This window comes from Gorilla gorilla, chromosome 9 (assembly GCF_029281585.2).
Source record: "Gorilla gorilla gorilla isolate KB3781 chromosome 9, NHGRI_mGorGor1-v2.1_pri, whole genome shotgun sequence".
Classification (NCBI taxonomy): domain Eukaryota; kingdom Metazoa; phylum Chordata; class Mammalia; order Primates; family Hominidae; genus Gorilla; species Gorilla gorilla.
The window spans coordinates 111,837,098-111,859,350 of record NC_073233.2 but is presented as its reverse complement, the minus strand read 5'-3'; the positions used below and the strand labels follow the sequence as shown (position 1 = coordinate 111,859,350).

Genomic DNA, 22,253 nt, shown 5'->3' with positions numbered 1-22,253 from the left:
GTGGTCTTCAGGATCCTCTGATTTGTCTTGTACCTTCTTTGTCAGTCTAATTTCCTGTCTGTTATGTTGGGCACATGACATACTCACAGATCCCAGATGATGCCAGTCTCTGCCTTAGTGCATGCTTTCTCCTTCACCTGCCTGCTTCCCTATCAAAATCCTTAATTATCTTACAAAAGTCAATTCCAAGGCCACTTCTTCTGAGACCTTCCTCCAGCCTTCCTAAATGGACTTAAATCATTCTTTCTCCTGTAGAACTATGGGGCTTTGCTTATGGCCCCAGTAAAGCATTTATTTCTATAGATTGGATTATTCATTTATTCATTCTACAAACATTTATTAACATCTGCTATGTAACAGCCAATATGCTATGACTTTACATTACTCATCTCATTTGAATCTCACAGCAATTCAATGACTATTCATTCTTCCATTGCAACACTATTTATTGAATGTAAAAGGTTAACAGGCCCTGTTGTAGGTACTTGGTGAGAGAGCAATGAGAAAGTTAGAAAACATTTCCACCCTTAAGGAGCTTACACCCTAATGGAGAGACACAAACTTGGAAACAAGTACAGAAATAAGTGAATAAGATGCTATGGACTGAATGTGAGGGTTTTCCCTAAACTCATCTGTTGAAATCCTAATCTCCACTCTGATGGTATTGACAAGTGGGGCCTTTGGGAGGTAAACAAGACATGAAGGTGGAGCCATCTTGATGTGATTAGTGCCCTTGTAAGAAGAGACATGAGAGAAAAGATCTCTCTCTCTCCACCATGTATGGGCACAGCAAGAAGACATCCATTTGCAAACCTGAACCCAACCATGTCAGCACTTTGGTCTTGGACTTCCCATCCTCTAGAACTGTCAGAAATAAAGTTCTGTTCTTTACAAGTTATATATCCTATGGGAATTTGTTCTAGCTGCTCCAACTGACTAAGACACAAGATAATTCGAGATAATGGTAAGCCATTAAAAAACTTAAAGTTGCTGATACAAAAAGGAATGACAAGAGTAGGACATTAGAATTAATCTAGACAACACATTTCTTAAGGTCAATTTTGCTTCCTATGCATCCATGCATGAGCCAACACCTTGCTCAATGACTTAAATACTTTGGTCATTCAGAAATCTCAGTCAAATAGTGAATAAAACTTTGAACTCAGTAGTCTATGAGATCCCTTGCAACTTCCAAACTGGTAAGAATAAAAAATAAATACATAAGTAAATAACAGTTTAAAGTATAAGTGTGAGGCATGAGGCCTGCCAAAAAAAATCCATGTCCAAAGAATATCTCAGCTAATCCTTGGGCGTGGGCAATAACCTAGTCAGCTCTGAATTTTCCCAGTCCAGTAGAGGAGAAGCAATAGTTCACCCAATCCCTATTTTTCCTTTAACTCTGGAATGCAGTTTTTCCTTTTTTTGGCACCAAAAATACCTTTGTAATTGTATTTGGTTTGGATGAATATGGCAGTAAATTTGCATTCTCTAAGTACACAGATGTAATGGTACAAAAAATTATAGCAAGATGCAAAGAAGAACCAATCTGGGATTAAAATTTTGCTGTGCAAAGCCTAGTGTTTTCACTCATAAAACTGCTGATGAATATTGCTAGTGTAATAACTGGTCAAAGTAAAAGATGTTCCTGTTAACTGATGATAACCAAAAGTAAAAAGGAATTTTTAATGCCCATACGCATGAACTAATAGAAATTAAATTGCAGGATCTCTCATTTAATTACCACTTATCCTATTCCAAAATGATCCTCCCAGCCTGGAGGAGAAGACTTCAAGTTGCTTACTTGGAGGGATGAAGTCCTATGGACTGAGTCAGGCAGTTGCCCCCAGGAGGTCTCTTTCACTGATGTTAACCATGGTGTTTGGCAACAGTATTTTTTCTCTTTGTAAAGTTTTATCAGCTCTGTCATAAATTCTTAGGAATTTATGAAAACCTGTACTTAGCACAGTCTGAAACTCACGACCTGTGTGCTTGGCACTCAGTTCCAACAAGTTCACCTAATGGGCCCAGATAGCAAGCCTGCTTTTGAGATCCAAATGTGCCAGCTGCCTTAGTTAGTTGCTAGTTGAGTGGGGAGTGGAAAGAGGAAGTACAAAGTCAAGAATATACGAATCTCCCCTTTTGTGAGAAGAGTGATTTGCAAGGGTGTGAGTCCTATGCTTTTGTTTCAGACTTTACATTAACCATCTCTCTAGTTTAACCACGTAAATGACTCTGGAAATCCCCTTAGAAAGAAGTCAGGTCAAGAAAAAGGTACTTTGAATTACATGTTTTCATTTACATAGCTGTATAGTAGTAACATGAGTCTTAAATATTTTATATTCAGTATGGCCCATAGTGCCAAATGATAATTATGATGGGTGGCAGCTCTGATGAATGAACACTGGTCCAGTGTAAGGATAAGGATGAATGTGTAGAGGGAAAAGGTGTCACAACGCAAAGTCACCTCACTAGGAAATACCCATATTTTTTAAAAGAATGGACAGCTTTTTTAATACTTTATGACTGACACTCCTGATTCTCTTAGAAAATGTTCCCGTTTACATTATAATCCCATCACTTGCCGAGTAACATTTCATGAGTGCTCTTTTTCATGGAACCGTACCAGCTGTGTTGACTGTGGCTTTGGCTTTTAGACTTCAAATGGTATTTTCTCCCTAAAGTCAGATCTTAGGAGTTTTAATTAGTAATGGAATAATTTGAGTTTTTAGAGATAATGATTTTAGCTAAGGGATTTTGGTGACATGGCCTTAATCTTCATACTGTTTGTAATTCCCATTTTCTCTAATTACTGGTTTTAATAATGTAACTAGCTTTTGGCCACCATGAAGAAAATCTATTTATATAACGTCAGTCAAGTACAGAGAAATTTAGCAGTTATTGGGAGTGTGAATTTCAGCACAGAGGCGTGAAATGGTTTGTTGAATTCCGAGCATGAAACAATATTTCCTCTCTTAACCACAATAATAAAAACAAACCAAACAAACACAAAAGAGTGCTCACTATGTACCAGGCACTGTGCTTGCAAGAAAATGAAAATATGAATCAGGTCAATATTTCTTCATTTCAAACCTGTAATTTTCCTAAGGTACAGGAATAATTTCCTAAGTCATTCATTTTAGCTTGGTATAAACAATCTTTAAGATTAGCTTAGCAATATCAAAAGTACAATCTTTAATAAATTTCAGACCACTGGTGAATTGAATCAGATGTTCTCTTTGAAATGCATTTAAGGAATTTATGAAAACCTGAACTTAGCACAAATCAAGAAGATTCGTTTATTTTATAAAAAGGATTATTTATAAAAGAAAAGAGGAATTATTCAACAAAGATGAAAGAGTACAGAGACTCAGCCACAGTTTCAGGTATCTGTGGCACTTCCTTAATAATAGGGCTTGCATCCTGTCTCTCTGCTTCCTCATCTTTTAAAGCTACTGTAGGAATGATGAATGAGATAGTTTATGGAAAGTATTTCATATAGTCACCGGCATAAAATCTACGCTCCATAAGTGGCAGGCGTTACTGCAAAATAATTAATCACACAGTTTTTTTTTTTTTTAATGCTAAACAACTAGTCACAAAATTTAAATCTGAACCTAGCTCTTCGGCAACAGATTGTAGAAATACTGTAGTATTTCTCTAGGTATAAATTAAATGTTCACTTACCAAACACCATGGAAGTATGGTGAACCAACACCATACACCAAACACCATGGTATGACCAAACACCATGGAAGCTATTAACAAAGTAGTATTTTGCAATTTGCAGTTTTCTGTGCAGCCCCTTGATATGCGGCACCCCTCTCTCTATCTGCAGACACGCTGATCCTCTCTAGTTCTTGAATATCATTCTCATGATCCCTTTTAAATCAATGACCCCTTCTCTTCTCAGCTTGCTGGACTGGGATTTGCTCTAATCTTTCCTTACTATATCGAGAACAAATTCCCAAACTAGCCAGTTTTCCCAGCACCATTTATTAAATAGGGAATCCTTTCACCATTGCTTGTTTTTCTCAGGTTTGTCAAAGATCAGATAGTTGTAGATATGCGGCATTATTTCTGAGGGCTCTGTTCTGTTCCATTGATCTATATCTCTGTTTTGGTACCAGTACCATGCTGCTTTGGTTACTGTAGCCTTGTAGTATAGTTTGAAGTCAGGTAGCGTGATGCCTCCAGCTTTGTTCTTTTGGCTTAGGATTGACTTGGCGATGCGGGCTCTTTTTTGGTTCCACATGAACTTTAAAGTAGTTTTTTCCAATTCTGTGAAGAAAGTCATTGGTAGCTTGATGGGGATGGCATTGAATCTATAAATTACCTTGGGCAGTATGGCCATTTTCACGATATTGATTCAACTGGATCCCTTCCTTACACCTTATACAGAAATTAATTCAAGATGGATTAAAGACTTAAACGTTAGGCCTAAAACCATAAAAACCCTAGAAGAAAACCTAGGCATTACCATTCGGGACATAGGCATGGGCAAGGACTTCATGTCTAAAACACCAAAAGCAATGGCAACAAAAGCCAAAATTGACAAATGGGATCTAATTAAACTAAAGAGCTTCTGCACAGCAAAAGAAACTACCATCAGAGTGAACAGGCAACCTATAAAATGGGAGAAAATTTTTGCAACCTACTCATCTGACAAAGGGATAATATCCAGAATCTACAATGAACTCAAACAAATTTACAAGAAAAAAACAAAGAACCCCATCAAAAAGTGGGCAAAGGATATGAACAGACACTTCTCAAAAGAAGACATTTATGCAGCCAAAAGACACATGAAAAAATGCTCACCATCACTGGCCATCAGAGAAATGCAAATCAAAACCACAATGAGATACCATCTCACACCAGTTAGAATGGCAGTCATTATAAAGTCAGGAAACAACAGGTGCTGGAGAGGATGTGGAGAAATAGGAATACTTTTACACTGTTGGTGGGACTGTAAACTAGTTCAACCATTGTGGAAGTCAGTGTGGCGATTCCTCAGGGATCTAGAACTAGAAATACCATTTGAGCCAGCCATCCCATTACTGGGTATATACCCAAAGGACTATAAATCATGCTGCTATAAAGACACATGCACACGTATGTTTATTGCGGTACTATTCACAATAGCAAAGACTTGGAACCAACCCAAATGTCCAACAATGATAGACTGGATTAAGAAAATGTGGCACATATACACCATGGAATACTATGCAGCCGTAAAAAATGATGAGTTCATGTCCTTTGTAGGGACATGGATGAAATTGGAAATCATCATTCTCAGTAAACTATCGCAAAGACAAAAAACCAAACACCGCATGTTCTCACTCATAGATGGGAATTGAACAATGAGAACACATGGACACAGGAAGGGGAACATCACACTCTGGGGACTGTTGTGGGGTGGGGGGAGGGGGGAGGGATAGCATTAGGAGATATACCTAATGCTAAATGATGAGTTAATGGGTGCAGCACACCAGCATGGCACATGTATACATATGTAACTAACCTGCACATTGTCCACATGTACCCTAAAACTTAAAAAAAAAAAAAATTCCCAAACTAAGTTCAGTCTGAAGAAATCAGAAACTAACAAGTATAAAAAGTTCCTTTTCTCATAATGTAGGAAGAAAAATGAACTTTTAAAAATATCTTGACACTAGCACCAAGATTACGTGGATGATTGGTTAATGAATCCTAGCAGTTCTAAATTGAAACATTGTACTTTATTGTCAATAATGATAAATGAAAATGTTATAAAATTAACTCAAATCAGTGAAAATCTGCGTGTCTTATCTATATTTCTCATTAAAATTTATTTATTTAATTAAAGATATTTTTACTATAACAGAAAGCTCCTATCCAGGTCTTCTTGTAACTCTTAGAAACATATATTATTAAATTTCACAGGCAAATTCTCTAACTTTAAGAGATACTCTTTGATTCTTGTTAATTATTGATTCTTAGACTCTTGATATCCTTGTCTTAAATATTCTTGCCAATAAAATCTGGCCTCCTGCCAAGGCCTTTACCATATTATGTGTAGAAGAGCTAGTTTGATGATGAGTCTGTAAAGAAAGTATACTTGTTAAGTTTTGGTTGGGCTACAGAGTTTTATTGATTCTAAGGGTTTTTAATTTTTGCTTTATTCTATTCCTGTAGACATTAAGACATTAGTGTAATATCATTTCCACAAACATTGTTGGGTCTGCATGCCAGAAATTCAGGTACTGAAGCATCAAAAGCCTTTCTTCAAAAGGATCTCTCTGTAGAGTAATCCCAGGACACAGGCCTCCAAGTTTGGCTTTATTTGGATTTCCCTCAGTGGGTCATGAACAGAGCAGAGTGTCATGAACAAACTTAGAATTTGTTGAAAGAATGGATGTTGATCATGTGTTTGTTCATTACTGTTTTATGAATCTTAACAAACCCCTTTGTCTTTCTTTTGAATGCTTAGAGGTGTTTCTTTTGAAATTCAAAAGCATTAAGCATTTAGAAATTCAAAAGCTCTAAGCATTAACTCAATCAAGAAGCACAGATACAATTAGGAGAGGGATTTCTTTATTTTCTGCCTCTGAGAAGTGAATATAAAGCAGCAAATAGAATAAAATTTTTCAGAATGAGAGAAAATACACTGACAAATGTCTTTTAAAACTTTCCCCAAATAAGTCATCCTTAGTAAGTTAAAGATTGTTTTATTTGAAAGCTTTTTAAAAACTCCCAAGTAACTGCATATGTTTTAAGTGCCGGTGAAACACATCCCTCTAGCCATGAATAGTTTATGGCTTATCTACTCAAATAAAGCATAATCACCTAGGATAAAAATGAACAGCCACCCTCCGTGAGATCCAGGAACAGGTGGTACAACTAATCATCCCAAATATTTGAAGTATTGGTCTTGGAACAGCTGTCTGCAAAGACTTAAAGGACAAGAGTCCCTAGCTCCACTATCAAGGGACAGGAGAGGGATTTCTTTGGACATCCATTGCTGGTGCTCAGTAAGTGGTTGAATATGTGCAGGCTTGCTCTGCTGAATGAATGAGTGGATTGTTTGTTAGCTTGTAATATATCAGCTGTCCTCTCTGGCATGGGCCCAATATATCCAATGGTAAGGAATCTGAAAAGAAAGTTTCTCTGGAGAAACCCTTTCTGAAAATGGAAATTCCCACTCATATCTTATTCTTTAATAGCAAGGATTGTTGTTGACAACATTTATTACCTGTAATGTTATTATAGTCCCAGCTATATTTGCTTTCAGCCATATAGCACAATTCAGTGGGTAAATTGTTCTCAAATTGAGCCTGACAAATGACTGACTGACCCTGAGTTGATGGTTCATTGCATGTTTTCATAGCTGCTTTTAAAGACATTAAAAGTTTGTGTTGTGTTAGCCATGTTTTAGTAGAGCCAAATGCTGGAACTCTTTGTAGTCCAGTCTTTCAACAATTCTCTTTTAGCAATTGGTGAGAAATGTATCTACAAGAACGCTTTTATTTCCTACCAGGGAATACATGGGTGACACCATTCAATAAATGATATCATAAATGTTGAATAATTCCTCTTTTCATTTATAAAGAATCCTCTTTATGAGATAAATAAACCTTCTTGATTTGTGCTAAGTACAGATAAATGATTTGTGATCATTTACCCCTAAAGGCTTGTCTGTCACATTAATATGTAATATGTGTACACACATCCAGTCCATTTTTTCTTTTCCATTGTAGTTTTAGAAATTTACTGTTTTACTAAAACTAGATGTTTACTATGACATTTTAAAACATGTGTACAAAAAGAAGAAAATAAGAATATGTCAGTGCTAACCGATATCAACTTTCTGTGAATACTTTTTCAGTCCTGCTTCATTCATATATCTGTACATTTTTTTCTAGCGATATTGTATGATATGGAACATACTGTTGTATAAGCTTTTGATTTATGAGTTCATTTGATTTTAAGGATGTTAACTGTTTACCTGTTATATCTGTTACAAGTGTGTTTACTAGCTTGTCCTTATGGTTTTACTTTTGTTTTTGATCTCTTTTAGATTTATATAACATTTTGTATATATACATTTTGTACATATACATTTTGTATATATACATCTTGTATGTACACATCTTGTATATATACAAAATGTTATATAAGGTGTATCGATTTTTATGCTTTCTGACTTTAGCATTTATGCTTAGAAATATCTCTTCCACACTACACTTACATAAATATCTGTGTTTTCATGTAGCACTTTAAGATTTTATTTGTACACATCTCCCTAACTTTCGAGTCTGTAACACTTTTCTCATAGAAACCAAACTGTGCATCCTAAACTACTTAGAAAGTGAAGATTTGAGAATCATATCTGTGTTCCAAAGCTTAATAGTAAAATGCAGAGACTGAGGGAGCTTTGTTTCAAAATGCCAAATGATTAGTTCCACTGCCAAAATATAATTATGAACTATTTTAATGTGAGGAGTTAAGCTGAGGATAAATTATTTTAATAGTATAAATTAATTTTATTAATTAAGGCAATGCAGATTGAGATGTTTATAATTATAGAATGATATATAACATTATTTGGTGGGTTGGAAAGAGCATGTAACTAAGAGATGCACAATAGCTAATTGGGTCCTAGTCCTAACTGTAGTCATAATTAGTTGGGAGATGCTGGACAACTCATTTGGCTCTCTGAACTTCAGTTTGCTCATATCAGACCCCCAGATGGTCTCTATAAGGTACAGTAAGGTACACACAGCGTCACAGTGCTAGATTCCCTACAAGGACTATAGGACCAAAGTAATTAAAACATCAGCTCCTTTATTTTAGGATGGAAGATACTACAGTTCAGGAGCAGGAGGTGAGGAAGTCAAGAGCTGTGTACCAGCCTCTAGGAGTAGTAAAGAGTTATCTCCTCTTAGAATAATAAGACATTGCTTGAAAAGCACTTACGTAAGTTTTCTATACCAAAGAACAGAAATGTTTTCTTTGTAAACTAAACTGTTAATATAATTTTAAATGATTATTCACTGTTTGTTCTATTTTAGCATTTCTTAAAGTAACGGTAAGGGCACCATTCTGCTAAGAGCACCCACAAAAAGAAGTTTGTTTTGCATTTGTCTGGAGGTTGAAAATCAAGCAGTCTGCTCAGGATAATATTAAGGGTATATAACAAATAGTATGGCATAGGGACCAACCAGTCAGAATGGACACTGGCTGTAAACTACTGGCTTGCTACTAGCAAGTAGCAGCTGATCATTATCCTTATGTATACACTGGGAGCCAGAGAAATTGGAATATATGCTAAAAACTCAGCTAGAAACTTGGAATAGAGTAAAGAACAAATAAACAGCATCTTTGCCATTCCGGAGTGTAATTTCACTTGAGGAAAGAGACAATCAACAATAAAACAAACATAAAATTATTTCAGATAACCATAAATGCTTTAAAGAAAATTAAGCAGGTTAAGTAGATAGAGTGACCAAAAGTGGGAGTATTTTAAATAGAATGCTCAAAGATGTTAGATATTTGAGCAGAGAACTGAATGATGAGGAAACAGCCATTGGAGCATTTGGGGAAAGTGCATCCAGGCAGGGAACAGCAGTGAATTAAACCTGAGGGGAGAAAAGGCTTGTCGTGTTATTTGCAGGACTGAAAGAAGGCCAGTGTAGCAGGAGTGGAGGTAGTGGGAAAGGTAGGATATCAAATCAGAGGACACCAGAGGAAAGAAGTTCATAGAGGCAAATGGTAGTCAGATCTTATTTTGCCAAATTCTAAGAGCAATGGAAAGCTATTGGAAGGTTTTAAGCAGACGACAGAAGTGATTTGATTTACCATTAAAAGAGATAATTCTGACCCTAGGGGAAGAGCTAACAGGCAGTTGGGAAACTTGCTGGTTTCTAAGTGGACTTAGGAGGTTATGGCGGAAGAGATGAGAAATAATCGTATTGTGGATTTAGCAGGTGAATCCTCCCTATGCCAAGATTCTCCTTTCAGGGCTAAAACCTTGGAGGTTCGGTGTTTTATTTTTATAAGGGATGTCATTCCTTTTTATAAGCTTAATTTAAATATGTCATCTATAAGTAATAGTAAACTTCTGAAGTAACACAAAAGTTGGTTTCTTTTCAATGTCTAACATTTGTATTGCTAAGAGAAGATAAAGTTATGTTTTATCTGGGACTTAATGAAATCTTTTATCATTTGCTCTTATTAAAATTTCAAACTGGAATCCTGTAGCCCAGACAGTGAAGAAGCTAAAAGTTCTTGTGTAACATTTGTTTAGGGGCTTGTGCACCAAAGTCCCTTTCTGCTTAAAAAAATCTTAGCAAAATATTTTTACCATGTGTCTATGCAAGGAAATGAACTGAAATCACAGAATTTACTAAGGATAGATATGATATCTAAATAACTAACGCTACTTCAAAGGGTGTCCTCATAGAACCACCCACCAGCACTCAGCTTCAACTATATGCGTTTCCTGCTCTGTTGATTCCCCTTTTGGAAACTGTTTCATCGTTTTTCTCCCCATACACACATTATCCAAGGCAGCTGTAACACTGTGGAAGGTCACCAACCACACAGTTTCTACTTAGAAATGAGCTTTGGTGGCCTTAGCTTTGCCAGAAAATGGGTACATGATACAGAACACATCATCTATCTCTCTAAGCATTCGTTTCCTTGTTTATTTATTTATTGATTTATTTATTTTTTCTTTTGAGACAGAGTTTCGCTCTTGTTGCCAAGGCTGGAGTGCAATGGTGCAATCTTGGCCCACTGCAACCTCCGCCTCCCAGGTTTAAAAAATTCTCCTGCCTCAGCCTCCTGAGTAACTGGGATTACAGGTACATGCCACCACACCTGGCTAATTTTTTTTTTTTGTATTATTAGTAGAGATGAGTTTTCACCATGTTGGCCAGGCTGGTCTTGAACTCCTGACCTCAGGTGATCCACCTGCCTTGGCCTCCCAAAGTGCTGGGATTACAAGCGTGAGCCACCGCTCCTGGCCAGTTTCCTTATTGTTTAAATAAGGAGATTGGACTAGATAATTCTAAAACTATTTCCAGTTCCAAGATTTTAAAACTGTCCCTCTTCTGATTTTAACACATGGTCAACATAACCCTTTACTTTGTTGAATTGCATTTTTGTGTTGATACTTCCCAAATCTATGTCTCAAGGTCACATGTGGTCCATTCTCTCTCATGCGGTCCATTCTCATGTAGCAAACTTCCCCCCGAACATCTCCATCTGTACATGGTGTAGGCTTCTCAAACGCACTATGCCCAACATGACTCATAGTTTCCCCAGTAAGTTGTTTATTTTTCTGTATGCTTTCCTCACCTTGTCTAAGCATTGCTTTCCCTTTGAGTCTTCTACCCGCCTTTTCTGCAAGAAGCAACTATTTATCTTCCAAGACTCTACTAACAAATCAGCTTCCTATGTGAAATTTTTTCAAGCCCACTTTCTCCCCAGGTACAACCACCTACTGCTACCTTCCATGGCATGCTGAGTAGACTGGTATCAGAGCACCCACATGCATTTACTGCACCTGTTTATTTGTGTGCTTACGTTTCGAATTCCTTGAGGGTAGGGATAGTTTTTATTTCCTCGTGATCCTACCCACAGCTCAGAAAGTATTAATAGCAGGTGATTAACAAATATTGAATGAACAAGGGAAAATGAAAATTCTGTAATGTGAGGATTGCTCCTGTCATTACCATACCTGGCATATGTCCTCCACCAATAGTCTCATCAAGGAATGGAGAAGCCACTGTCTCTCTGGCTTCTTGCCTAGTCTTATGTGCTCACCGACTTATGAAGACTCATATAAATGCCAGCCTTCATTTGATTATACACATCTTCCCGCTGTGGGAATTCAGTGTCCTTTTAGTGTCTATTCTGTTTTGCAGAGTGCAGATACCACATTTCCTGCTTCTTTTCTATCTTCCCTAGGATTAAGATTAGAATAACGAGGCCGGGCCCAGTGGCTCATGCCTGTAATCCCAGCATTTTGGGGGGCCGAGGTGGGTAGATCACTTGAGGTCAATAGTTCAAGACCAGTCTGGCCAACATGGTGAAACTCCATCTCTACTAAAAATACAAAAATTAGCTGGGTGTGGTGGTGCACACCTGTAATCTCAGCTACTAGGAAGGCTGAGGCAGGAGAATTGCTTGAACCTGGGAGGCAGAGGTTGCAGTAAGCCAAGATCACACCACTGCACACCAGCCTGGGTGACAGAGTGAGACTCGGTCTCAAAAAAAAAAAAAAAAAAGTGACTAAAATAATGATGTCTAGTCAGTTTCTTTCTTTATTTCTTTCTTTTTTTACTTTAAGTTCTGGGATACATGGTGGTTTGCTGCACCTATCAACCCATCATCTAGTCAGTTTCTAATATTTGTTCATTCTTTGAACCCCGCATTTGACTCGGTTCTCTCTCAGTAATCAGCTGAAATTTTATTAAACACAGGAAATTTATATATAAACCAGCCTCATCATAACCAATTAACAAATGTACTTCCAGCTCCTCAAAATGTTAATGAAATTTACACCTGATACTAAGCTCTCATTCAGTAGGTATACTTGGATAAATAAGCTGTCAGACTAGAGTGGCTGAACATTTCTCAGCATCCTCTCAAAACACCTCCCACTCCTCGGTAAGGCTGGAAGATATTTGCTAAAGTGATTTATTTTAGCAAGGTCAGAAAGCCATCTGTGGATTGTAAAAATGACAGAATTAGTTTTCCTTCCCTTAATGTTTTTTAAACTTCCTGGTGCTGTAGTAATTAACATGGAGGTCACATACAAATGGGAGACAAGTTTACCTTTTAAGAGAAGTTTTTTCTGTGTGATCTATTGCTATCACACATCCACTAAGGCTTATCTGAGATAACTAATGTTTTCAAGTCTGCCCTTGACCTTCCTTCCCCAAATGGGCAGTACTTAGTCACTACCAGTCATTTTCTTCCCCTGCCATCCTTCCTTATATTTGTTGATATAGTCAGGAACAACCCATTGGAAGTTAGCGTATCGTTGAAAAGATCACCAATATTTTGGACCAGGTCAGCAGGCAAGATTGAACATAATGCGTAACCTAGTTTAAACCAACTATATGTCAATAATGATAATTATTATTATTCTTTATCAAACACTTTATTCAGTGCCACTGGTAATTACATAATTAATGCATTCAATTCTTAAAACAGCCCTGTAATGTAAGGATTCCATACTAGCCACTTACAGCTGAGGAAAGGAAGGACTGGAGGGGTTGTCAGTTGTCTGTGGTCACACAGCCAGTAGATGGCCAAGTTAAAATTTGCATTCCTGCCTGTGGCTTTTCCATTTCACCAGTACTTACAAGAAAATGTCAATGTCTTGAATGAGAAGGGTTCTTGAGGAGATGTACTTAAGACAAATGGTGACCTGTTCAGCAGGAATATAGCCCTATGTCTGTTGTCACTTAGTTGGAAAAAGATTCAGAAGGCTGAGATGTTGAAACTGTGCACATAATGAATTGAACAGAGGTTTGACTGACTCACATAGATGTTTCTTTGCCTTCCAGGAAGATTTCCAACCCGCAGCAGCTTCAGAGACCAACTGGGAATCTGTCACAAGCTCTATTTCAGTAAGTAATTTATTACTCTGTTGCCAGCAAAAGAAACGGATGGAACAGCTAAGGTCAACCCCAAAAGGACTTCACCTGCATTAAGGACCTGTGGCTTGACCAAAAGCTAGATCTCACACAGGATGTGTTTCTCCATTTCATTCAGGTTACAATGGATTATGTCAGAAACCCTTTTCCCTGTCTGTCAGAAAGGTTTCCAGGAACTGCCAGTATAGCATGGTAGGAACTCACACTAGGCAATAACTTAAATATTTTTCATTTTCAGAGCAGAGCATTCCAATTAAAGGTCTGTCCAAACATATCAAACATATCAAACTAGTTCATGGCCCACACTCAAGTGGGGAATTTCAAAATAGCTTTCAAATATTCCTGGGGAAGACGTTAACCTTTGCATTTTCAAGGGTCTTTTCAGACTTGAAGAATCCCAATGTTTACAGCAAGATAACTTAAGTGCAAATCAGGCATGTATTCTATTTTACTTGGATATAAAACATAACTCACCCTGAAGCTGTAAAATGGTTCATGCTCCGGTTTTTCTCTAAACTTAGTCATTTCTCAGTATTCAGTCTCCTTGTCTACTTTGCACAGAGAGAACAGACCTTGTTTTCACCAATCCTATGTGTGGCACTTATGTAGCAATAAAATACAAGATATTAAATGCAGTTGTTTACTAAAAGGTCAAGAACATAGAGAAAGCTTGCCCATGGTTCTGAGTAGGTCCGTGTGGCTGAGTCAGAGTTGTTGTTTTTTTTCCTAAAATTGGTATGTTATCTTTTGCTCTCTGGAGGATTTTTTAAAAACTCTTTCATATGGCAGGATTCCCTCCACTATGAATTATGTGACTATTTAATTCACCTGGTATGGATGCTGGACTAGAACCTCGTCTGATCAAAAGATTGGAGAGATCTTTGACAGTGATAATAAGTGTTTTGTGTGCTTTCGACAGTCCAGAATACATGCTCTGAACCTAACTTGGTGTAGGCAATCATTATCAATTAGATGAAAGTCAACACAAGGCAGATATGCTGAAGAGGTGCTCAGGCTAAGCAGGAGGGTCACAGTAGAGGCTGATAACTCAAGGCGGACACCAGCAGTTTTTGCAACCTTGACTGAGGGTCATGGGATGCTGCAGCTTCTCAGGCACCTTCGACATGATAGCTCAGGGTTGTCTAATGATTCTTGCTCCAACCACAGAATTACAAGCCTTAAAGGACCTTCAACAAATTAAGAATAACCCAGGTCCTTTAAAAGAGAGGCATTGTCTCATCCTTTTGGAGTATCTGGGGAAGTTCCCTGGGTCCAGATCCACTGCAAAAGCTTCTTGTTTGAGTTTCAAGTCTAGGTGCTGCTTAACTCTCTTGTAAGACCAAGCTAGTTTCTTTACTCAGCACTCCATTGTTCAAGAACTTTCTGGAGCAGGAGCAGGGGTCATTGGACCTACCATTGACTTCTGTTTAAACCATACTTTGTTTTTGTTGAAAGTGGTTTTGCATTTTCAGAGCATTTCTTTTTTACAAATTGTTATCATTTTAAATTAATGCAGTTAACTTCAGAATTGATTTTCATAAATACGTGACAAAAGCTGAATGAAATCATATTTACTGTTCAGCTGAAGGAGACACATTAAATTAGTTCTTTTTCTCAAAAATAGTTTGAAAATATTTATCTCAGAAACCAAAATGTTCTTGTAGTCTTATTAGGTCACCTCATCATTCATAAATATTTCCTCAGCCGTCGTTGTTGTTTCTGTCAACTGCCCTAAATCAAAACTTGAAAACAGCAGTAAAGCTCATACATAGGGACATGTTTGCATTTTACCTATAGTTTGGATTGACTCTTCAGCCTCATGTTAGAAGAGATTAAATTTCCCCTTCCCTTCTAAGGGACTGAGAGTTCCCCACAGCTTTCTCTGAGAGAGATGTCTGTGTACACACTGCATTCTAGGCACTGCTGGGAGCCACCCTGGAAAACTCCATGCAGCCACTTTCCCCAGAGCTGTCACAAGAAGCTTTCACTTGCATGGGAATGACTTGATCGGTGTCCCTGTTTTTATTTCAAAATTGAGGGAAGCATTTTAATTTCAGAGATTTTTTATGTGCTGCCATGCTTCTAATTTCATCAGCTCATTTTGAGTTTTGTGGTTCTTAGACACACACTATTGTGACACAAGGCTGCTTGTAAACCATCTGGTGCATATTAGCCAGATAGACTGTAGATTATCCGACAATACAAGTTAATGGGGATTTGGAATTATAGTCCTGAATTGTAAGTCTTCCACCTCTAACATGTGACCTCAAGAGAGATGTGAAAGACAGAAATGATGTGTGTCAGTCAGGGTTCAGCTCGTGTCAAGCAGACACACACACACACAGACACCCACACACACTCACCTAGATTAAAGGGACAACCTATCAGAAACAGAAGGAACAAATATGGCTGCACCCAGATGAGAGCTATATAATATCAACAATATGACTGTAGAGGACATCTTTAACATGGCTTGAACTGTAATTAAATCTCTGGATTCTTCCGTAATGTATGACAAAGACCGTGCCTCCAGATAAATGATCATTATTACCTGGATACACCTGAACGGAATACAGAGTGGACTCATAAGGTAATGAATGTAGCATGGCAGGAAAGGTTTGTTCAGAACTTATTTTAACAAGGATGACTGAAAATTAGATGTATGGTTTCTTGTAAAAGAAAAAAAAAATAGAGCTGGCCTGACACATTCATCGGTCTATTTCACCCTCTCACCCAACTCCCTTGACTCCCTTTTCCCTACAGGGAATATTTGAAAACTGCTCTTGAGTTATACCAATGGTAGATTAATGCTTTAAAGCCTCTTAGTTGTGTGAAGAGGGACTGTTACTCTGAGAGCAGATGATCATCAAATCACTTAGCAACCTTTGGACCTTGATTGGTTAAAGAGAGACAACATTGCCTGAGAGTAAGGTTATCAGTTGTGGGCTTGGCTGTCTGGGACTCAATAGCACATAATTTTTCTTGATTAGATACTACAGTCAAATCTTAGGAAAGCAAGTTTTCATTAATTCCTATTTTCCCTTAGTGATAGGAGATATTTGCCTTTAGGGAATCTTATTTGTTTGGTAGTTTCTTTAAAGACATTTAAAAATCATTTGAGGCTGTGTGCTCTCTATTTCCTTGTTAATGGGTCATGAATTTTAACAGAGATGTTTGAATCATGGCTCATTTACCTCTAGATTGTACAAGGGTTAGTGAAGTAAGTGCTTGGAAACCTCATGTTCCATGTATTCCATGGCAAAATACTTAATCCTTTCCAGGCTTTCAATGATGTTGTGTTTCTCATTTAAAGAGTCTTCCTGAGAAGTTTTAATGGCAACTGGGATCACTAGCAAACTATAGCACTTTAAAAAAATATGTTCCCCATGTGAATCCTCTCCTTTTAAGTCAAGAGAGCCAATTTCATGGCTAATTATCTTTGTTGACAGTAAATAAGTTGGTGAAAGTGCTAGATTTTATGAAAATGTCTCCAGAGTAGATTCGTACATTGCTCACACATCATCTGCAATGCCAGGTGACCTGTAAAGGGGGGATGTGGAACTTAACAGTGGGAGAGTGGAATTAATTATCAAAACTAATGTGGAAGGAGTTTGAAATTTTGATTCCCACTATTATTTGTTGTTATGTGGATGATTTGGGACCATGAACCAAGAAACCGGATGACTTAATTTTATATATTTCTATCTCGTCTATATTTTTAGATGATTACACTTAAGATAAACTGGAAGTTTTCTGATCTACTTGGATTTGATTTACAAAAAAGCGAATGATTATCTTTTTAGTAATTAATTGATTTTTATCCAAGAATATGGCAAGACAATACCATGTTGTTTTTACATAGCATTCAAACGTATGATGTCTTACACTCAGAAGCCTGTTTATGTTCCTTCCATATAGTTGAATGACTGTTGTATTTCACAGCAATGGACTTATTCTGAGTACACTGAGCTGTATGTCACTCTTAGGGGGTATCCTATAACTCTCCATCAGTAACGGATCCCACTCTGATTGCGGATGCTCTGGACAAAAAAATTGCAGAATTTGATACAGTGGAAGATCTGCTCAAGTACTTCAATCCAGAGTCATGGCAAGAAGATCTTGAGAATATGTATCTGGACACCCCTCGTTATCGAGGCAGGTCATACCATGACCGGAAGTCAAAAGGTAAGAGACAGACACTTGTACATTCTTCATAAGCACATAGAAATCTTAACAGTACAAGCTGAGTATCCCTTATCCAAAGTATTTGAAACCAGAAGTCTTTTGGATTTTGGATGCTTTTTGGATTTTGGAACATTTACATTTATACTTGCTGGTTCAGTATCCCTAATCCAAAAATCTGAACTCCAAAATGTTCCAGTGAGCATTCCCTTTGAGAATCATGTTGATGCTCAAAAAGTTTTGGATTTTGGATCATTTCAGAGTTTAGATTTTTGGACTAGGGACATAACCTGTAATAATGAGTAAGGATTAGCAGTACAATATATTTAACTCACTTAGATCAGGTGGTTACTATCAGTCCATTGTCATGTTTCATAGCACTTTCAAATGAAGTTCTGCATTTTGCCCAAACTGTGTTTTTTTTGCATCAGACTAAGAAGGGTTTGGTCCAGTGAAAGATATATAGGTCATAGTTTGGAGCTGGATGAGATCTTATAAAAATTATCTGAACCAGCTTCTTATTTTTTGGCAAGCAAGGCATTATTAGCCCCAATTTTACAGTGGAGAAAGCCAAGTCAGAGGAAGTAAGTAATTTGCCAATGTCTGTGTGGTTAGTTAGCAATGAAGAAGAATGAGGATCCTGGTCTCTTGCCTGCAAGAACAGTGCTTGTGTAATTGATAGTTTTGCCTCTCTGATAGGTGTGAAGATTGGTTTAGTCCAGGGATGTCAGTGTTGGCAGGAGAGAACCCTGTTAAAGCAACAGCCAAAACTTTGTTGGAAAATTTCAATTCTACCTTCTAGATCTGATATCTGCTTGGTGCCTGGGTGGTTTATGTGCTCGAGATATAAATGTCTCAAGGCAGAGGAAAAGAAGGTCTGGAATACTTTGGAGATGTGTGAGAGCACATATTCAATTAGAAACTTCAGGAAAGTACAATAAGGGGAGAACCGAGAGGAAAATTAAGGCATAGAGAACATCATGAGTTAAAACAATGCTTAAACTAAAAAAATAAATATCCAGGTCTTACATCTGAGTGATATGATCTTAGGATGAGAATGTTTATTGGCATGTAAAACTCCAGTTAATAAAGATATGAAATATAGTTGCCTCTTATTGAATAAAACAATTACTTCTAGTCTGTTATGTCCTTTCCTTATTTGATAAGGTTTGTTATAATTGAAATGTTCCCTAAAAGGTCTCGAAAGGCTGGTTTGCATTGTAGATATAAAGGTATTTCACCAAGATACAGCTTGTTTCCTGCACTTTGAAATATTAAGAATACTTTTAAGAGCTGTGAACCTGGGCTGCTTTAGCACAACCATTTATAACATTTGGGACAAAATGACTAATTAGTTAACTAATTAGTAACTCCTGCCTGGGCCTTCTGCTTATGACTTAGCTAAGAGGGGAACAAGAAAGTCACTGGTGGCCCTGGTGTTATGGAGATACGCCATGTGCAGATCACTATAGCCCTGAATCTCTCCAGGGCACAGATTGGATTCAATTTAAAGAAAAAATTGCTTTTCTGTAAGACATTGCTGTGTTTGGATCTCTACTAGGTCAACTTAAAAGAAAGTAAAATATGCACATGTTTTGAAAACCCCAGAGGAAATTTTATATAAAAATAGTATTGGACAAATGAGCAATAAAAGCTGACTCTGTCTTCAGCAATTCAAGGGACAGCCCTTCTTGGCATCTTTTTTCTGGAAATATTAAAATTTTGAAATCACCTAAATCCATTACTTTTTTTCCCCCTAGAAATTGTGTTGAGTTGGAGGCAGAAGGCCTGGATTCAAATTCTAACCCTGCCACTTACAAGTTTTGTGATTTTTTTTTTTTAGCAGGTACCCTGATCTCAGTTTTCTTATTGGCAATGTGTGTGCAATAACACCTACTTCTGGGGACTGCTTCTGGTGCCATCAAGAGCACCTGACACTTCATACGTGTTCAAAAATTGTTAGCTAGCTATAATGACTTAGAATTCTGAAATATGTTTGCATTACTTCCTTGGTGAAGCCTACCTTGTCCCTTGTTCTGTCCCTGTGATGTCTACCCACCCCCTAACTTGGTAAAGTTAGGAGCACTTAAGACACCACCTCACTTTGTATGTCCTACTGCTGCACTGTTATTGTACTGTTGTGTTTCCTCTAAGAGGATCTGGGATCCCAGCACCTCTTATGGTTCTCCACTCTGGCTGAATATTTAATAACCGAGGGAGCTTTGAAAACCTTCAGGTTCCTAGTCCCACCCCAGATACATTGACTCAGAATCTCAATGGGGTGAGACTGGGATATATATTGATATTATTTATGGTTCCTAGGAGAGTGATCCTTAGAGACAGCCAGTGTCAAGAAGCACTACTTTAGAGATTGTTCATCCTGTATCTGCAGTACTTGCAACAGTCTCTGACATATTTTAGATGCTCAATTAATGTTTGTGGGATGGAATATATTACTAATCCAGTGTTAGCCTATTTCTAAAGTTTATAGAAACCACCCCATAGACTGGAGAGGGTAGCTTTATTAAAAATGTCTTTGGTTACTGAAATAACCTTGCAAGAGCATTCAAAGTGACATACTACTTGATGTTTGTGACAAAGTAAACATCGTCTCTCTCCCCTGCTGGCTTAGGTTGCATTTCTTAATCTCTTGTTTAAAATGGCCCTAAGGCATTTTTGTACCATTTAATTTAACCCTGGCAAGTCACCACTGTCTCTCTCTTGTATAAATGTGTTGATTTAATTATTTATCATTCCATTGCTGCTGAATCACCTGCATGTATCACAAAAACAAGGGAAGTCAGGTTTAATATTTCACCTGGTATTTTCTGCTTTGAGAACTTAAAAATACAAATTCATGGCTTGTATGCCAATGTATGAGGAAGGGAGCAGTGAATAAACAGTGAAAACAGGAAAATAGCGATGGATAATGGAAGTCCATTAGGTGTCAAATAAAACTTTGCCTTTTCAGGATCTCCAAAAAGTCTCCTTCTATCAGTATAATAATTTCTTAATGATGTTGTGCAGAAGCAAGCTCATCATTTATGAATATCTTTTGAGCATCCATTCTTCTGATTTGTCCAGACAGATGGAAAGTGGCATTTTTCATGATTGCAAAGAGCAGGATTCTAAGATGACATTTGAATGTGAATGTACAAAACACAGAGTTTTATGAACTCTGAAATAGAATGCATACACACTGAGTAAATAACTTATAATGAATCAGGAATATTTAAAATATGAAGGTTCATATTTTACAATTAAATGATGTGTTTTGCTTCTTTTTATTTAGTAGAAGGGAGGTGAGGTGGTAAGTGAGCTTTTTGTTCTCTTCAAGAAGAGTTGAAAATGGCGAATGCAAAAGAACAGTAAAAGTTTTGGTGAGAAAAGAGAGAGAGAGGAAACAGATAAAATTACCAAGTATTGAAACCAGGATGTCAACGCAATAATGTCTACATTTTTAAAATTCACAAGTAATAGATAAGCTCAGACTTGTCTGTAAAAGCTTCTGGAGTGAAGATAATATAACAAGTTAATATATTCAACTTTCAGTTTCCTAGGGGTAATGGAGAAAAGGGTAGCATATATAATTGAAATCTGTAGATAACTGTAGTTTCAAACCTAATTTTTGCCAGTAGTTTCAGCCTCATGCTTTTAACCTCAAAGCTGCCCTGAAATTAATTTTTTAAAAATTAATATTTTAAGTTCAAATTGCATTTACTTTTTATGGTAGATATACTAATGAGTATCGGAAGTGTGCATAAAATTAGGTGAAATTCTATGGGTGTTCTTTCTGTAAGCTACATAAATACTCCTTAAATTGCTGCATTACCACTGCAGTTTAACTAAAACTAAACTACAATTCATTGAAAACATATGCCTCCAGGGCAATCAGGCAGGAGAAGGAAATAAAGGGTATTCAATTAGGAAAAGAGGAAGTCAAATTGTCCCTGTTTGCAGATGACATCATTGTATATCTAGAAAACCCCATCATCTCAGCCCAAAATCTCCTCAGGCTGATAAGCAATTTCAGCAAAGTCTCAGGATACAAAATCAATGTACAAAAATCACAAGCATTCTTATACACCAATAACAGACAAACAGAGAGCCAAATCACGAGTGAACTCCCATTCACAATTGCTTCAAAGAGAATAAAATACCTATGAATCCAACTTACAAGGGACATGAAGGACCTCTTCAAGGAGAACTACAAACCACTGCTCAATGAAATAAAAGAGGATACAAAGAAATGGAAGAACATTCCATGCTCATGGGAAGGAAGAATCAATATCGTGAAAATGGCCATACTGCCCAAGGTAATTTATAGATTCAATGCCATCCCCATCAAGCTACCAATGACTTTCTTCACAGAATTGGAAAAAACTACTTCAAGGTTCATGTGGAACCAAAAAAGAGCCCACATCA

The 22,253-nt window shown here is 37.3% G+C and overlaps 1 protein-coding gene across 2 annotated transcripts in view; it reads left to right on the top strand.

Annotated features, from left to right (window-relative positions):
- Nucleotides 1-22,253, top strand: part of PDGFD (platelet derived growth factor D) — a 256,902-nt gene that overhangs the window by 202,832 nt on the left and 31,817 nt on the right. For both annotated transcript variants that reach the window (XM_004052043.5, XM_004052042.5), the window contains exons 4-5: nt 13,557-13,619; nt 17,633-17,831. In XM_004052043.5, coding sequence (XP_004052091.1) covers nt 13,557-13,619; nt 17,633-17,831 — 262 coding nt within the window. The remainder of the gene's footprint in view (nt 1-13,556; nt 13,620-17,632; nt 17,832-22,253) is intronic.